The 20,182-nt window shown below is 37.7% G+C and overlaps 1 protein-coding gene across 1 annotated transcript in view; it reads right to left on the reverse strand.

Annotated features, from left to right (window-relative positions):
- Positions 1–20,182, reverse strand: part of SPATA17 (spermatogenesis associated 17) — a 125,535-nt gene that overhangs the window by 27,446 nt on the left and 77,907 nt on the right. The window contains exons 8-9 of the mRNA XM_019739978.3: positions 19,951–20,099; positions 6,952–7,087 (exon numbers count right to left, since the gene is read on the reverse strand). Of these exons, the coding sequence (XP_019595537.2) occupies positions 6,952–7,087; positions 19,951–20,099 (285 nt within the window). The remainder of the gene's footprint in view (positions 1–6,951; positions 7,088–19,950; positions 20,100–20,182) is intronic.

Consider the following 20,182-nt stretch of genomic DNA (forward strand, 5'->3'; position numbering starts at 1 on the left):
AAATATATTCAATTTTGTGACTTTGGTCAGGACTATTGTTCCAAACAACAGGTTTATATATTCAGCTATCTATCTGACTTTTCTATTTGGATGAATCAAAGTCATCCACATTCAAACATGTCCAAGACTGACCTCAAGATCTCTTCTCGACAGTTGCTCCCCAAATTCTGATCCTCTTCTTTTCCCAATCTCAATAAACAGTATCACCATAAATTCAGTTTTCCCCTTGTAGAAACGTAGGAGTAATCACTGCACGTCCTTCTTTCTTACTCCATCATATTCAATTCATTTTCAAGTGTTAAGGTTATTTGTATTCTTAATACTTCTGTTATCAATTCACATCTCTCCAAATTTACTGCCAGTCGTCTGCAAAAAACTACCATGACTTCTGGTACTACAGCCTGCTCAAGCTGACACACAAAACTAGCCATCACCGCCCTGACTCAGAAATTTCACTTTCAGGACTTCATTAGGGCAAAGCTGTATGTATAAGAATGTCCGCTGCAGTGGGAGTGCTCAGACATTATTGTTAAGTGCTCTGACAGAGGCCTACCTGGAAGGACACACAAATATCCCCTTGATTTCTCTATGCCAAACCTGCAGACATAGCCAGAATGACACTAAATAAGTAGTGTGAATGCTAATTCTTGTGTTCATGTAATACTTCCGTGATTGCTAAGATCAAAGTCAGCCCCTTTCTAAGAGACCAAGTCTAATTCCTACTTATATTTCTAGTCATTTCGGGCTCTTGATTCTGGTAAACCTCCTCTTTTGCCAAGTCATATCAAGATATCACCTGGAGGTCACACAAAGGAATTATAGCTATGCTCCTATACATGGAAACTAAGACACTAGGTCTGGACCCCTGAAATTCCCACTGACAGGTTAACCTAGTTTCCAACAACAGCAACAACCACAACAGTGTAAGTTGAGGCCTTTAAGAAAAATTTAGAGCTTAACTGCAGAAAAGTGCAAATAACACGTTTTGTAATCTTTGTCAGATGAAGAATTTAACTCGTTATTCTAGATTAGCAATAATGGACAGAAGATGAGAATATGTTGAATTTTTAAAGATCAGTCAAGAGAAACTGTTCATAAAGTTCAAGAATCACAATGGGACCCAAAGCTTTCAGAGGAAAATTTGATACACAAGCTAGAAAACCTCTCGCTGTCAAACAAAGATTCTGTCCTATGCCACCATGTACAGCTGCACTGCCAGGGCGAGCAGCTTACCTGGGTAAGGTAAATCTTACAGGCCTCACACAGAAGGAAGCATCTGCCATGGTCTCTTTAGAGCTGAACGCTTATTACTAATCTCATGGAGAGATTTTCAATCTCAGACTTTACTACAGTTATAAAATAGTTTTTAAACGTGGCTTACCATGCTTTATAAAAATGCATTGCATTAGGCTTGCTCATCACTCAAATGTAATATTTTCAACTCAGATGAAAATTGAGCCCTTAGGTTAATAATTGCAGACTAACAATGGTCCAATGTAATCTATTAAAAATCTTGGACACAACACTGCACATATTACTTTCATCCATAGGTTAAAATTCAAGTAAGTAACGCTTCTGAAGCCATTTTTAAAACTCTGATTAAAAAGCACTACAGAACATAATAAATGTATCGGAAACAAGACAGTGATTAAAAAGCAAAGGTCGTGTAAATGTATACATCTTAACATTACACATTTTAAATATTCTATAGGTTAGATGTTATTTTAATAAACAATATGACAATATTTGGTTGTGTCCAGTTTTCTAAAGTGAATAATAGAGTATATATAAACATTATATGCAAATACCAAGCAGCTATCGACGTATAATAAAAATTGTATAAATGTATACTTTTCTTTCAGCCCACTGACCTCAAGAAGATGGACACAAGAGAAATGAAAGAGGGGAAATTGAAGAATTTCAGTCCCTCATGTATTGTGAGAGAGACAGAAAAAAAAAACCACACAAAACAAAAACCCTTAAGTTGAATATTTGATTATTGATGGCCATCCGCATAAGCAAAATATTTTCCCTCAATTACACCTAATTATTTAATCGTTTACACTTACTAATGAAACGAAACAACACAAAACAAACAAAGCGAAAAGGGCCGTTTTTCAGCAAGTGCATACGCATCAATCAACATGTACAGAAAGCTTCTTAAAATTATATGAAGCTGGTCTGTTTAAACAGAGAGGCATATTTTACCCCAATCAAATGCATAAACGTAAAATTATCCCTAACTGAGGCCGGTTCCGCTGCTGTGCGGTTCAGCCGTAATGCTCCCCACACACTGCACTGGCACATCAATTATGATAATGATAATCACAGTCGTTAAGCCGAATGTTCATTATTATCAGGATGCTGGTGACAGCAGATTCAATCACCGGGTGCAGTGGGCAAGCAGTCACAGTCCCACCCAAGTTTCTGCAGACAGCGACGTGCCACATTAAATCTATGATGTGTTCCACAGCCCACTCCATTCCAAAAGCCATAGACGGGAAAGGTCAACTTTATGTTCTGTGCAATATGCTTAGGCTCTCGAAATCCATTCTTTGGAGGATTCGATATTTTTATGCTTTGTAGCTTATCAAATCCTCGTTAGGACGAAAATGCACGTGAAAATAACAAGAAAGGGCTGCTCTTCTGTTGTCATTCACCTGTAATAAGGCACGTGAGCAAGGCTCTAGCAACGTGAACCACCTTAAAAATCCTCTTCCTGAATTTTGCAAACAAGGGAAAACATGAAACACTTCCATTAAAGTCAGTTGTCTAAGGTGAACATGAAAAGTAATTTCAATTGAGATAAAAGCCTTAGACCATCATTTCTGTTTCGGTAAATACGAACATATGTGAATGTTTTGACAACCAAAAGAATGTTTTTAGTATACTGAAATTTTTATTGTCCAACTCTGTTAGACCTAACCAAAGCAATGAAATTAGTAGTGACTGATCGATTCCCCTTATTTAATTTCACTTCTGTTTTAAATACTGAAATCAGCACAATGAAGAATTTATAAATACAAAGTGGTTCCTTGAACCTAAAAAGTTTGACTATTTAAGACACAGAGCTAGAATCTAGCAATTTAACTTGGGGCCTTTTACAAATAGATCAAAGAATTATGAGTAAGTTAGTTGTATGATACATACATTACTTTATTATTGATTTCTATACTTTCCAGAAAAATTCTATATACATATGTTATTTTTCATTATTAATTTTCATACTTTCAAGGAAAAAATAGTATTATTTGCTCTCAATTTGCTGACTTTGTGATGTCTTTGTATAGTGTTCTTCAAATTAATGGCATTAAAAATAAAGCAAAAATATTAACTAATATTTGATATATTAATTCATTTAATGTGAATGTGATTAGAGAAAGAATATTTAATTAACATTTGATTTTCTTTCAACCGATATCCTTTAATACAATTGTGTAACAAATCATTTGAAAATTATAACTTTCATGCTTGCAGATGACAAAAGAGAAAGAAAATTTTCCATGCAGACAATCTTAACACATGATAGAAAGTTTGAGGAACAGGAACCAAATATACTTGGCTGAAATTGATGTACTGCATTCAATTAAATCACATGTGCACTGAAATGTTTGTAAATAGTCCATCTCCCCATCATAGAAGCATAAAACCATATTAGTCTTTTTTTTCTTCAACATTTTGAACTTAACAGCTGTACACTGCCTAAAACTGTCTTCAATCAACTAAAAATGAGTAAGTTGTGGCCTATAATTTCCAAGATCAAGAGACAAAGCTCGATAAAAAAATAAAGAGTAAGTCTGCTTTAAGCAATTGGGCACAAGTAGCATGCAAGCCACTTAATACCAAATCAAAATAAAAAACATTTTAATAGTGCTAAGATTTTACATATACATAATAGAATGATTACCTCCGTAGTATTGTGAGGTTATATTAGCTACACAGAGGGATAATTTATTTATTCACTATAGTTATTTAAAGAGATCAGAAAGAAGGTGGGAAGAAATAAGGAAGGAAGGGAGGAAATAAAGGGAGGGAAGGAGGAACAGAGAAATTTAAGTTTGCATTTAATACTTTTCTACATGGTTTTGTGTAGGGTTAAGTAGACTAATGATTTGTTAAATGTAAAGAATTCCTACACTTTTCTTTCTTCTTCTTTTTTTTTTAATTAAAGTTTATTGGGGTGACAATTGTTAGTAAAGTTACATAGATTTCAGGTGTACAATTCTGTATTACATCATCTATAAATCCCATTGTGTGTTCACCACCTAGAGTCAGTTCTCCTTCCATCACCATATATTTGATCCCCTTTACCGTCATCTACCACCCTCCGCCCCCCTTACCCTCTGGTAAACACTAAACTATTGTCTGTGTCTATAAGTTTTTGTTTCTCATTTGTTTGTCTTGTTCTTTTGTTGTTTTGGGTTCATATACCACATATCAGTGAAATCATACGGTTCTCTGCTTTTTCTGTCTGACTTACTTCGTTTAGCATTATAATCTCAAAGATCCATCCATGTTGTCACAAATGTCACTTTTCTCACTTACCTTTCAGGGTCTACAAGAACAATTATTTGTCATTAAGTTTTTAACTATGTATACTTTCTAAAAGTATACAGGGGCAAACGATTCTTCAAAAGAACAAAATAAAATACTTTTCTTTTTAATAAATATCCAAAAGTGTCTTTATTTCCATGAACTTGTTTACTTCAACTAGATAAATGGATGTCCTCAGAATATGTCAGAATGTATGAAGTGAATCTGTTGCATAAAACTAAAAATACTATATTATTTTAGGAAAGAAATGTTTGCACAAAGATTTTTGTTACTCTGAAGTAGCTTAATGTCCTAAGGAAAATCATTTATATTTTAAAGAGCTGAATCCTTCCTCGAATGAAAAAGAATAGTGAGAGGGCATAAAAGAGCAAAATGTTTATGTCAAAAAAAAACACAAAGAAACAAGACAAACAAACAAAGAAACAAAACCTCATAGACACAGACAATAGTTTAGTGTTTACCAGAGGGCGGGGGAAGAAGAGGGTAAAAGGGATCAAATATATGGTGACGGAAGGATAACTGATTCTGGATGGTGAACGTGATATATAGATGATGTAATACAGAATTCTACACCTGAAACCTATGTACCTTTACTAACCGTTGTCACCCCAATAAACTTTAATTTAAAAAAATAATTATAATACGACCTCCACCAAAGCCCATGGAAGGAGCTAAGTCCTTAGGGACCGAAGAAACATTCTCTGGGGGAAAAAAATAAAATGGAAATTATACTTTAAAAAAAAAAAAGAAAGAAAGAATAAAAGAAAATGAGATGTAGATCACATTATGTACATTCAAAATATAAAATTAAATATTTTAAATTCTTAGCCTATATTCTGAATGGTTGCATGTTAGGTAAAAACAAATGCTAGAATAGTTTTAGTGGGGATTTTTATGAAATAACATTGTCACCGCCATTTAGGTTCATCAATTAGTAGACCAAACTGAACCACTCATTATATATTCTTTATGCCATGGAATCATTATTTGGTGTTTTAAAAGACCAATTTATTTGAAAGATGGCCTTGTAGCTGCAAAAGAAAAATACACTTTCTGAAGAATCCAAGTTACTCACTTGTATGACTTATCCTTGGTAATCCCATGTTTACAATGTCCTCTAAATAGGAACTTTTGTTAGAGTTTGGTACGGAAAGGTCTTATTTTCTTTAAAGGCCTAATGTGTTTCTTCCTGTTGAGTAAAGAGGGTACCTCCGCCACTTGTGTTCCAGCTTTGCCATCCACACGCTAGGTCACTAGCCACCGCAGAGATGTTCTCCTTTATTTTGTGGGTATAGGCACTCTTCTCATCTAAGGTCATTTCCCCTTATTTTTATTTCTAGAACATGACCTTTATTGTATTTTCCTCTTAGTAACAGGCCTTAGAAGCCTTTTGGAAGGAGATTGTGTGCAAATGAGTAAATTCTCATCGGCCGACTATTAATAGAACCAATAGGTTTGGTAGTGTAAGGATCTCAGCGGCCCTAACCACTTTCCAGAAAATCATTTACTACTTCATTTTATCTGTGCAATTTTGCTATCAATAAGTTGTATTTTCTAACTTCCAAACAATACCTTAAACACATAATAAGAACTTTTCATAAATAGTGTAAGATGTTTGATGTTTTCCCAATTTAGAAATTTTTATCTAAGGGCTAACAAATAGTCTGGAATCAAATAAGAAGTACGGAGGGTGCTAAAAAAAAAATGTATACACATTTTACGAAAGGAAAACTGTACTAGAATAGCAATACTCAATATATACTGATAACAAAAGATGAACACAAGTCACGTTTGACTTCTGCAATTACAAGTGGTGCTCAAAGTGGTTACCATCAGCAACCAGACAATTCTGATTACGGCGAACTACTGCTTGAGCAACATTGACCTAAGTGTCCACTGTACACATTTTTTGGCACCCCTAGTATTTATTTGCTTTATGCTTTTCTCTATTATATACATATAGATATTATATCACAGATATATATCTATGTCTGTCTGTCTATCTAGCTACTGATCTAGCTACAAAGATGGAGAGAATCAAGCTCTGGTCTCCATGCCTCAGCTTTAAGCTTAACTCCATTCTGTGACCACAGATTCCAGCCTTGATTCTGGATGGCTTTGCCAAAGATAATGATCGGTGCCATTGATCATAGGGTAGCTCAGCCATAAAACATAAGAACACAACACTAAACAAACACACAAGCAAACAAAACCCCTGAAAACAAATCTCTTACTGACATAGGTCAGCAGCAACCCTGTTACATAAAACAGCTGTAAATAATTTTGTAACCAGGACGGCATTCACTGTAATGAGACTATTTATATTTGCTGTAATCAGTGTATATGTTTAGCCATTTAAAAGGGACAGCATTTTTTTAAAATGTTGCACTAACTCACTTTGTCACAGATCCATTTCTTAGGATTTTCATCTCTGAAACATTGACGTCCATGAGAACTGGGACCATACTTGCTTGAAGAATGCATTGATGGGATGTATGTTTTATTCTTATGGTAGGAAGAAAATGGCAAAAACCTGAAAGAACATTAAGGTGATATTCTCAATTTGACTTCTTGAGACATTTGATTTTTAAAAAAAGAAGAATTTAGAAACATGGTGAAAAGAAAACGGCTTTGGACGGGAACGCCTGCGTCCCACTTCAGGTGTTCTATCACTGCCTCTATCTCTGTTAGTAACATCTATGAATCTTTATTTCTTATTCTTCAAGTGGAGATACGAAACCTTTCTTCACAGAGTTTTTGTGAGTCTCAAATACTTTGTAAATAGAGAAAATGTTAAATACCACATTTATTATTGAATGGTGCCAAATAATTCCCAACTCATCATGTAAGTAAAAATGTTCTTAGTTTTCAAATGGTATCCAAAAATGAAAAGGATGGCCGAGATAGGCAATTCTCACTGAAGTGGGTTTTCGTCAGATCTTAACTCAACCAAATAAGGGTGGCAATTGGAGTAGCGGTTGTGAATAACGAGGCTACTGAGTCAGCCAGACCTGTATTCACATCTTAGCTTTGCCCTCGATACCTGGGTCCCTCGTGCAAGTCACTTGACTTCTATGAGATTTTCCTTTCGCATGGACTTATAGGGAATGAATAACTTAATATATGTAGAGCTTCTTATGGAGGCTGAAAAGGGCAAGTGTCCAGTAAATAAAAGTCAGAATAAAAGCAGAAGTAGGTTGCCATTGTAGCTCTCATCATCGTCACCAACAGCAATTTTCGGTATGAATTATGGTCAACTAAAAGATCAAATTTTTAAAACCCATATAAACTTTCCCAGAACGTCTAAGATTGTGATCTGCTTTCAGTGTAACCTGGTGAATTATTTAGCTCCCGCACCAAAACCCTCTGAAATAAGAGTGAAGAAAGAAAAAAAAAGTTATAAACCCCCAAGAAGAAAGATGACAAAAGAGAAACAGCAGATGAAAAATACCAACTAATCTTTGGCACATGGAAAGCAGATATAAAGTTCAAACACTGAAGTCTAATGCCAGAACAGGGCAAGGCCAACAAGAAGAGGGGCCATTTTTCCCTCAGAAGCCCGGAAAAGCTCAGAAACCAAAGCTACGGTTATTGCATAGGGTGAGAGTGAGGGATACAGCTGAAAACAGATGCTAAGTCTATACAAGGAGGGATAAACCCCCAGGTTCCTCGCCCAGCTCACGTATCCACGAGAAGAGCCTATTCTCAGACAACTTGACACCAGAGAGCACAGATCTCAGGGAAAGCGGGAACGGCAGATGCTGGGAGGCACAGAATGCATATATGGATTTCCGTTCAAAATTTGCCCACTGAACCCTACTTGGCTCATCCCTCTAAGTCAGGGGTGTCCAAACTGCAGCCCACGGGCCAACTGCGGCCTGCAATCCATTTTTTATTGGCTCGCAGCAAATTCCAAAAATGTATTTAGTTTACTTAAATAAACCAGGTGAGGCAATACGTACTTCACCTCGAGTGAGTGACCCGGCTGTTTGTGTATTTTACCGCATATGGCCCCTGGTAAAAAACGTTGAGAAAAGTTTGGACAGTCCTGCTCTAAGTGTGCTGATGGTTGGACTTAACTCCTTCAGAAGACTGATGCCGCTTCTCAAAAGATACTGAGGAGTCCCAGAGAAGCAACTTCAAACATCAATGTTTGGGGATTTCTTAATTAAAAGGTCATACCACAGTGCAATCAAATGTATCAATCAAAAAACCACTCTTGCACAGAAACACTGTTTTTAATCTGACTTTTAGAGTCTCCTTTTGAATATGAATTTAAGAACGGATTACCAGTTGGGGAAACTACCAATGTGAAAGGAAGACACAAATCCAAACACAAAGATAACTTAGAGGGAACAGATGTAATGCAGGAAACAGGAGTAAACCTCAGGAATTTTTAATTAATATAATCAAAGGACATATGGTATCAATAAAAATAGAGGTAGATAATGTTTCAAATAAAAGGAACAGTTAAAGAAAAAGAGAAAGCTCTGGGAAATCAAAAGATATACGTAGTAAAAGGAAATATTACGCCGAGAAAAATATTCTGAAATTCGGATTTTGAAAAACATTAAGTTGAAGTTCTACAAATGTGTTGAGCCATTAGCATATGCAAATATTTTCACATATATTATCTCATGTAATTAAGCCAAAGAAGGGGCATTTTAAAATCTCAATTCAACTAAAAATTTTGTTTTTACCATTATATTAATACATTGGTCTAAAAAATAATACACAGGGAAAGCAATGTCAGTTCATCAATTTCTACACCTCTCTACAATTTCTTTTTAATGCTTATGAATAGAGTCCTTTTTAATATTTTTGTCAACAAAATATTCCCTAATACTATCTAAAGTAAAAACAGAACACAGAGCTTTGAATTGTACACAATTGCACAGCATGTGTTCTCTTGGGAAAAGAGCGCTCATATAAGACAGAGTATGGTCTGTCCAGTGTTAATTTGCACATGGGATAGACATCACACACACAAAAATTAATGTAGCCCCAATGTCCCTGAGTATACAGAGGAGGTGCTGTGAGCCGGCTGTTGCACTTCACTTCTGAATTGCATTTTAATCGTACATTTTTCTTTTGTGTCTGAACAAAATTTGCTTTCTCAATGGAATGGATGGCTAAGTAGACAAGGCTGAAAGACTAGTATTTCTCCATCCATAAATTAACTGTACTTTCATTCAGTCATGATGTTGCATTAAAGTAACATGTATGCATATTCTTAAGTGCAGGTATGTATGTGCATATGTAAATAGACTCAAAAATACTTAGACGTTTTGTAAATAATATTTAAATATTTACCCTCAAATTACGAAGAAATTACTTCCTAAATAGGATTTGCTCTACAAAAATATAAACAGATTTGAAAACCATAAAAATCACTTTTAGTTTATAATCAAACTTTTAGATAATTATCAGTTACTTTAAAAAATGTTATCTTTTACCAATTTTAAATGCATATTCAGAGGTATTGTATGCTTGCAGTGAGTAAATTTCAATTAACTGAAAACCATATTAAAGAAGAAGATATGGGTTTGCCTATCATCTTTTATTATTTCATAAAAACACAGATTTGGGAGAAATTCTTAAATATGTGGCGATATAGTGGTATATACACACAAGTCATTACTTGAGTGTTTGAGCAGTTAGAGAGCAATTGATAGAGGTCTCAGGAAGCAAAAATTAAAAATAGTCAATTATTATAGCTTCAGGGAAAATAGATCCATTGCAAATATAGTCACGATTGAGAATTAATATACTTAATATTATTTTGTAAATAAGAAGACAATTATCATTTATCTTTTCTTCCCTTTCTAATTCTCTTTCATTTGAGCCAGTTTTTACAGTGCCACTATTGTCATTCATAATTCTAGGTTTTCCTCTAACCCATTTATTTCACTGCCAGATAATTCAAATCTACAAATTATGACCCTGTGGCCTACTGGTTCTGACCTACATTGTTCCGCCCAGCTGTCAGGCCTCTTAGAATAAACTGGGTGGGCTTGTCTCCCACCACTCCCTCCCTCCCTCCCTCTATTCTTTCATCTCTGTCTCGCCCTCCCTTCCTCCCTCCCTCCCTTCTTTCCTTCCTTCTTTCCTTCCTTCCCTTTCCTTCTTTCTTTCTTTCCTTCTTTCTCTTTCTTTCTTTCTTTTTCCTTCCTTCCTTCCTTCCTTCCTTCCTTCCTTCCTTCCTTCCTTCCTTCCTCCCTCCCTCCCTCCCTCCCTTCCTTCCTACCTCTGCCTTTGTCCATCCACGCTCCTCTTCCTGAAATACTGATCTATGCACTATTCACCTTTCAAACTCCGGCTTAACACCCAGCGCACCCAGGCCACATAATTGTCCCACTTTAACCCACACTAATTCTCTACTTCCTTAATATGTATTCTGAAGCAAACGTTAAGTGAAATGCTTCCATATACGAAGTCCCTTGACGACACTGGGACATAACGATGTGTGCCTGAAAGGAATTTACCTTGCGGTAGGAGGTGGAGAATGGGGCAACACCGTGGGATGTGTTAAGTTTTGAGATGGATATGTGCACAAGAGGCAGTTAAGGCACAGAGGAGGGTACATGTTTGCACGAGCACAGTGTTCATAAGAAGCCTGCGTGTGGCACAGGTTACTGGGGGGGTGGGGGTGGTCCTGGAACAGCCGTCTCCCCAGACCATGTACGGCACAGCTGAGTACGGAAAGACAAGTAGAGTCAGTCACGTTGAAAAGCTGGTGAAGGCTAATTTAGATAGAAGAAGTAACATATGCAAAGTATGGAGGCGAGTTAGAGCACATAAAGGAATGCGGAAGGAGCCGCAGCCAGAAAAATGGGTCCTTCACGAAAGACTCAAAGTAGGTCATGAACAGCCTGATGGTGGTGACGACGGCGAAGGAGAAAATATAAAGTGATACATTACATATCTTCATAAATTGCAAAACATTTTGCTTTATTTTTATGTAGATATAACTTTTGACTGTCCAGCAGGGTAATGATCCAAACCACAATGGATTCTGGCTTAGGTGAACCATTTCGAAATGAACATGGTCATAATGATTTTTAGAAATCAAGGTGCAGGCCTATGGAAGAGTCTCCACACCTAACACGTTCTAGATCAGCCCCCCTCTAATAAAGGGCTCCTACTGAAGTACATGCACTAAGCACAAAGTGGGATAAAAGGACACTTTGCTAAGTTAAGAACATGGCTCCAGGTGACAATACATTCTCTACTGAGCTATGCAAGAGCAAGCAAATGTCTTTTCGCCTAGGATAGAGGCAGAAGAAACAGCAAACCAGTACAGGTTTGTCCCAAAATGTATAGCAGAATTTGTGGGATCCAATCTTTCTAATAGGGGGACTGCTCCTTGATCTGCCCTCAGAGTCTCGACAGCAAAAACTGAGGTGTGACAAGAGACAGTGCAGCTGTTCCTGCAGAGAGGAAAGCCTTACTCCCTAAGCACTGGCCAAAAAGGAAAAGCAGGGAGAGCGAGGGTTTCCCCGTGGAGCAAATCCAGGGCAGCACTTGACCACACGCCTCCTGATAGGTCAGGAGAGACTCTGGAGAGACGTGCACCTCAATGGAACGTGGCCGCGTGTGCTTCTGACCACTCCTGTTCCTGGAGGGGAATGGAGACGTCGATGGGGAAGGAGAGGCCAGGGGAGGCCAAGCGAGCCTTGAGCTTTCCCTAGAGGCAGCGGCTCCTTCAATACTGAAATGGATACTTAGGCCTGGGCCTGCACCCAGGAAGCAAAGTCTGGGTATAATATAAAGGCTGGATGACTGGATTCATACCAGCTGTGTCTCAAATAACTGTGTCCAACGCATTGTGCTTAGACACTCTGGGTATAGAAAGGTGAGTAAGCAGATCCCTCACCCGCAGACCCTTAAAATCTAATGAGGGAGAAAGACAAATAACTACAATGCTATAAAGGGGGGAAAGTGAAGTGTTACGAGAGAGGTAAAACAACAGTGTGGTGATAGAGCACAGGGGACGATCTCTAACCTGAGATTAACAAACAGATCAGACTTCATTAGACAGACACGGAAACTGAGGAAGAAGATGCAAGTAGGGGAGCGGCATGAGGAGCTGGTCGGCCGTAAAAGCTTGGAACGCACGTGTAAGGTCTTATAAGTCTGTAGCGGATTTGCTGGAAAATAAAAGTATATTCTTCCCAGGGTGCTTATACTGGCTCCTATCAGAACAGGCTAAACTTCCGCAGTCTTATCATGTCTTACTTAAGATCTCCAGGGAATCCTTTCCCAGTTACTCTATCCACTGCTCACAGATACTGTTGCCAAACTCTGTAACCATCTCTGGGGTGTTGTGCATCCCTGAGGGGCAGACTTGGCTAGAGCGTCACAATGGCGGGTATCAGACTAAGGAAGGGTGGGCCATGACACATGCCTCTCTCTCAACTAAGCTGCTAAATTACATGCCTTATCATTGCTTTAATACCAAGACACATCTGACATTTTCCACTGTTTATTGGAAGAGATGTCTTTTCTTATTTAGGGATTATGAAATACCTACAGGATTCTTCTATAAGTAACTATCACTCTTATTATGCGGGAAAAGAGAAACAAAAATACTTTTCCATCACTGAAGACTGGGTATAAACTGATTTAGACCTCAAGTGTTTAAAACGCCTACACTTTATACACAAGAAATTGTAACATAATGAGATGATAGCATAGCAAATAGGGTCTTGCGAATTTACTGTCTTATCAGTTTTATCTTGTATGCCACACAGAGTGGGAATGCCAATTGGATTTTTTTTTTTTGTTCTTATAGCAAAACATGGAACATACTCAGAAGATCACAAGCTGCATTAATAAAGACCTTAGTGTATGACTCGCCCGTCTCATGCCTCTTATGATAGGACAGACAATTGTAAGTGAGTGCCAGGATTCATCCCAGGAACTTGGCTTCAAAGGTACATCTAAGTTTTAATCGTAAGAGCAGCATTTGATTGAGGATGGGAATAAATGCTTTCATTCAGGTTAAACAGGCAAAGTCTTTAAAGAGGTAATGTACTAAATCATCAGTGGATACTGCAAATAAATGGTCGGACTGCATAATGGTCTATGTTTCTCTTTGTAAAGAAGGCCTCATATTTCTATAAGATTCCTCGATGTATCTCTCGAAACACATCCTTAATTTTTTTGAGTTACCTTGAATGGATCTTTGTTCTTTGCAAATAAGAAAGCTCTAAGACAGTGACCCTATCTGTGCCCCTGACCACTCTATTAGCAGGTTACCCGCTACATCAGGTTGATTGAGGGTTTATAGGGTGCTACCTCTGAAGCGATTTGTCAACCTTTGTTTTCCCGTCCACCACAAATGTCCTTGTGCTATTACAAGTCTCTTTGTCTCCCTCACCAGTGACACCCATTTCTTCACCACGGACATAACTAACAAAGTGATACTTCTAAGCTATCTGATCCTTTCAATCCGGTGATTAAAACACTATGATGCTTTTACTCTGTCTCTATATGGTCAAGTGCAAACACTTTACCATAGGACTTATGGCCCCACCTATACTTTCCATATCATTGCTGCCACTTTGCACAAGGAACCAAAGTTATGAGCTAAGCTTTTCAAGATACCGCAGACAGCAAACCGAAACACCCATGAGCTATCACTTTGGAAGCTAAAGATGGCTTTGTCCAGGCCACCTCCTCTGGGCCAGTCTCCTTGCTCTGCCTGGCAAACTTCTGCTCAACCTTCAATTTTTCAATTCTCTTCTGATCCATGCCCCTCCCCACCCCGTCGCCCCTTTGAACCCTAAATTGAAACAGGACAATCTGGGATGTATAAATGCCACACCAATATAAGGAGGTATGTGTGGCATAAAATGACGGTCCTTCACAAAGAAAATCCGTATGTCTCCCAAACTGACTGAAAGTCAACTGGCAAACCTTTAGTTATCATATGTTAGGGAGAGTGCTTACAATATGATAAAAATCTCACTAAAAAGACTGAAAGTGTCTTTTTTTAATGACTTGTTGGATTGTATACACTGAAAGCATTCATGATATTTTTCAAGTGTATCACTAAAAGTATTCCAAATTATCACCATTATGTTGATGTCATAAATCTCAAACTGCTTTAAACTTCTGCTTATAATAATGGAATTCCAGTACTCTGTGTTCATTTATTTAAAACACACACATACAAACACATTTTTTTTTTTTTTTAAGGAACCAGTGGACAAAAAAAGAGAGCACAGTTTTCACTTTATGGCCAAACAAATAAAGGGCTTTTTTTGTAGACAAATTCTAGAACTTCTTAATTATATACAGCCTTATTATCTGTATCCCCAGTGTTACAAAGTACCAGAACTTCATTAGAAAAATTAAGCTGGGAAAATGAAGGCAGCACTTTGTAAATTTCCACTGGAAATTAGCCGGGAGAGGCAGAGGAATACTGGATCAAAAGAGGGTAATCATGCTTAACTGTGCCCTCCAGCACCCGCATGTGTAATGCGATTTGCACAGTAACTACCTCTCCTATTACTGCTTGTTTGGAGTATTCTGTGTTAATGGGGTTAGCTAATTCGGTATGTTAACTTAAAAAGGCTGTGCTGATTAATAAATGTTGCACACTGTGCTAGTAATTAAAATAAATGGAAGAGTTACAAATTAAAAGTTGAATTGTTAAGAACACATTCTCTGAAAATATATGATAATCCCTCTTTATCATAATACAATACCAGTTCAGAAAAATATGCAAATCGTAAAGGTCTAAAGTGTTTGGAAAAAAATCACAAAAGTCAAAAAAAAGTTTGGAGGTGTGGTAAATTTTCTTACCACTATTCTTTAGTGACAAGTAGAACCCACATGTCCTCTATATACATAAATCACATTTTTTTCAAACGCCCTTTCTAAAAACTGTTAATTGAAGATCCAGTTTCTTAACCTTTCCTACATTTTTCCTACGGTGCTTGTCTATGAAATGGTACTGATACTTAACTAGAAACAATATTTAAAAGGTTGAAAAATGAGTAATGTTCTATTTACCACGGCTTCTGTCTGAGTTGGGTTGTGAATTTGAGGGAAGTGAAGGCAAATACCTAAGATTTGTAGCTACTCAACAATGAGTAGGAGCTCAGGAAATTGAGTTGCTACTTCTGCCATGTCACTGAATATATTGAGAGGGTGCCTCTCATTTCACCTACTCTGCATAATGAAAGGTGGCAGAATATACCCCCAATAACGCCACTGTGGTAAAGGATTATTTTGAGCTAAAGGTACTTGAAAACAACAGGTACAAGGAAAGGGGTCTGAGCTCTGCTTCTTGCCCTAAAATCAGGAGCTAACACTCCCATATGACAGCTGCCTTTCCTCTACTGCGAGGGAAAAAACATTCTTATCACCAGATACGGAGGAGCTGAGGCCGAGACAAATCTGTACCACCAGCCCTTGTTAAATAACTTTTCTCTTTCTTTGGCCTCCCCAAATATTTCAGTTACTTTTTAACAGTTGCTTCTCTTTGTTCAATCTAATATATGTATAACCCTAATGCTTATATATATACATATATATAAGCATTAGGGTTTGCCACTTTTGGGGGTATTCATTTCCTTATGGGGGCTCCTGTGTCACATAAAACTTAATCTGTATACTTTCCTCCAGTTAATCTGTCTTAATGGCGATTTAATTCTCAGGCCCAGTGGAAGACCTGAACAGGGTAAAGTCTGGCCACCCTTCCAATCACTATCAAAAAATTAACACCTCTTAGTTTTTGAAAAGATGTTGACACAGCTATTGAGCTGTCTGTACTCAGGTTCCCATGAAAGCCTATACCAGTTCAAAATAAAATATCCTTACAATACGATTTAATCCTAAACTTCTCTTGACAGGGAAGCTCAAGACACAGTCAGATGTTCTTTACCCTAAACCTGCAGAAGAATGGTGAATCCTTAGGGATCGGAGGATTTCTCTCAAGTTTAGCTCAGGTCTATAATGAATCTAAACGCCAAAGGCTGATCTAGCAAGGTAACTCCTTGACTTGAAGAACATTTGTATTAGTCTCCTATCACTGCTGTAACAACTCAGCACAAACTTAGTAGCTTAAAGAATAGAAATTTATTATCTTAGCATTCTGCAGGCCAGAAGTTGGAAATGGGTCTCACTGGACTAAAATCAAGGCTTTGGCAGAGCTGTATTCCTTCTGGGGGCTCAAGGGGAGAATCCATTTCTTTAATTTCCCCACTTTCTAATGGCTGCCAGCATTTCTTGGTTGTGACCTGTTCCTCCATCCTCAAAGTCCCTGTCACATGGCATCACTCCGACCTTGTATGTAGTCAAATACCTTTCTGCCTCCCTCTTCCACTTTTAAGAACCCTTGTGACAAGACTGGGCCCACCCAGAAAATCCAGATAACCTCCCCATTTTAAATCCTTAATCACATCTGCAAAGACCTCTTTATAGGACTTTATCATATAAGGGAAGAGTCACAGGTTCCTGGGACTAGGCTGTCAGCTCTGTAGGAAGGCACTATTCTGCCTAGGAGAACACAGATGGACACTGGCTTCTATTGCCGTGTCCTAAGCCCACTGCATTTTGGATACGGTTGTAGTCTGCGTAATTGTGGTCTCCGGGATTCAGCCAGGATGCTTACAGTGAATAGAAGGTATTAACTTCTCGGACCTCAGTTCCTCTCAGCAGGCTTGAGTGAAGCCTCTATCGCCTGATTTATGATCCCCCGTTCTTTTCCATCTCTGCCATTCTGATGGGTAAATGAAACACGTACTTTGATAGCTCTGGTGCCCTTGTGGTCTTCCATTTCTCCCACCTCTTAATAATAATGACTTCTTTCCCCACTTATCTAGGCAACTTGCACTGTCCCATTTCACATCTGAAAATAGTCCTTAAAATACTCCCTGAGAAAAACCCTAAAATGCTCTCTGACCACAATCTCCCATAAAGAGGAAGTACAGTGTGTATAACATTCTGCCTTTTTAAAGTAAAGGAACAATATATACGTATATAATTGCACACGCAAAAAAATAAATATCTGCGTAAGACATACAAGAAATGGTTAACAGCCGGTGCCTCTAAAAAACATGTGTTGCTGTTTCCGTTTTTAAAAAGTAAATAAGCCATCCTTTTTTTTATTTGTTTCTTAAGTGAATTTGAGCAGATTGAGTAAAGCAGGGAGGTCGAAAATTCCTTCGTGGAAGCAGAAGAAAACATAGGCTATAAAGGGGAATGGACACATCTGAGCCGCTCTAGAGCACAGTTTCCTATGGAATGTGGAAGATTTGCTAAAGGAAGGGGCCTAGATCTGATCCCGAATGGCCTGTGTCTTGCAATAAGGAAGTAACGTTTTTCCTGGAGTTGATAAAAAGCCATTTGAAAGCATTTTGGCTACATAAATGCTTGCTTAAATTTCTCTAGTGTTATGGTAATGCGCTGAATGGGAGTAAGACTGGGCAGACCAGACAGGCTTTGCACGGCAATTAAAAGCAGACATTGTAAGTGCCTAAATTAGAGTATTAGACTGGAAAAGAGGGGCTGAATTTGAGATACTTCAAAGGCAGGATTTGAGGAGCAATACAATGCTGCAAAAGGGAGAACAGGCTAACTCGGGAGTCCCTCCCCCGGCAGATGGCTGATGCTGCAAATCACACGCAAGGCCAAAACAACCAGGACAATGTGGGACAGACTGAGTTTGGGACCTCTGGTGGAGATGCACACAAAGATGGCAGTGGAAAAGACAAGTCTGGAATGCAGGAGTAAGTTCTTGGAGATTTTGAGAAATCATTGGCATAGAGGTGGGAGTTGACGTCTTCCAAACAGAAGCGATCGGAGAGATTATGTATACAAAAAAGAAAGTACAGAAAGAAGACAGTAAAGAAAAAGAGTGGTACAGTGAATGTGGCCGTCACCTTAGTTCTATCGCACGACCTTTCACCAGAATTACTACAATATTCTCCGAATGGGTTTCAGTCCCTCCAGCATATTTCTTCTTAAATACATCTGTCTCACAATCAACACATTCATATTCTTTTTATAACATCCTCTTACTCAAAAGCATGAAATAATTCTCCATTATCTACCGATAAACCCTCAAACCGTTGGCCCTGAAGCCTCACACAATTTTTCTTTCTACTGTATTTCACATAAAACTTAGTTTCAAACAAATTGGTCTTATTATTCTGTGAACTTTTCCTACCATTACTATTTTTTTTCATACCATCAATCTGCTTTTATTGTTTCTCTTCTTTTCCCTATCAAAACCTAGATCATCAGAGACTAGAGCAAACTTTACAAAAAAAAAAAAAAAAAAAGTCATGGCACTTTTGGTCTTTCACACACTCTTGACCATTTTGAATAGCTTTCCTATAGTCATTCCTCAGAATTTCATTAGGATTTCTGGTTCACTTTAAAGCTAGAAGCACAGGAGATCCATGAGACCAGAGACTGTGAATCTCCCTCAGGGCTATCTCCCTAGAGCCTAGACCTGAAACAGACATGTAAACATTTACTGAATCAATAAACATCCCTCCATATTTCTCACAATATCTAGCTGAGAGCTTTGCACATAAGGTACTCGGCAATTACTTACTAACTGCTTATGTAATATCCTGGCTTCATAAAGACATATGATTAAGGAAAATCATTTTCTTCAAGAAGGCATGAGAAAATGGAATAAGTTTTTTTAGGAACAAGAATAAACAAACAAAGCTTTGAAATGACTTCCAAAAAGACCCCTGTGGAATCCATATTTTATGTGTAAAATATTATTGTTCTACTTCTTATGCTTATTTTAAAGAATATATGAAAAAAGAAAAAAGAAACAAAAAAGAAAATTTAAAAAATTATAAAAAAAACATATTAAAGATTGTGATATAATAAGATGAGGTCATACTGGAGTAGGGTGGTACCCTGCTCCAATATGACTGGTGTCATATATATACCAGGGGTGTCAAAAAAATGTATACAAATGGACACTTTGGTCAGCGTTGCTCAAACAGTAGTTCGCTGTCATCAGAAGTGTCTGGATGCTGATGGTAACCACTTTGAGGACCTTTTGTCATTGCAGAAGTCAAACGTGACTTCCATTCATCTTTTGTTATTGGTATATATTGAATATTACAGTTTTAACACAGTTTTCCTTTCTTAAAATGTGTACATTTTTTGGCACCCTCTGTATACACACACGCACACACACACACACACACACACACACACAAAATCAATACTGTCATCAATGTTGACCTTATTTAAAACATCTGCATGTTGAAAAATGGTTGCTTCTGACAGGTCAAGGGTGACTTTACCTTTTCTCACAAATAAAAGAATCTCTACAATGTTAGGAAATATAAAATATTAGATAACTTAAGGCACCAAACGAGGTACAGCTATTTTTTTAAGCTGAGAACTCACATATTGTCATGAATGTTTTTAGTCCATTCTTGTCTTCTGAAGTCCTCTCTGGCTGCTTTTAACTCACTGATTGGTTCTTCCGACCGCAAAGTTGGCTCTAAAGGCTTGTAGCGCTGCTTCAATACGTCAGCAATGTCACGGAAGGGTCCCTGACAAGACAGAAGGAGGCAAATATTTTATTGTGGAGAATTTTTCATCATATTATTGTTGACCACGGATACTGAATATCTAT

The sequence above is a fragment of the Rhinolophus sinicus genome, chromosome 6, assembly GCF_057876585.1.
Source record: "Rhinolophus sinicus isolate RSI-liver-muscle chromosome 6, RSI-T2T, whole genome shotgun sequence".
NCBI lineage: Eukaryota > Metazoa > Chordata > Mammalia > Chiroptera > Rhinolophidae > Rhinolophus > Rhinolophus sinicus.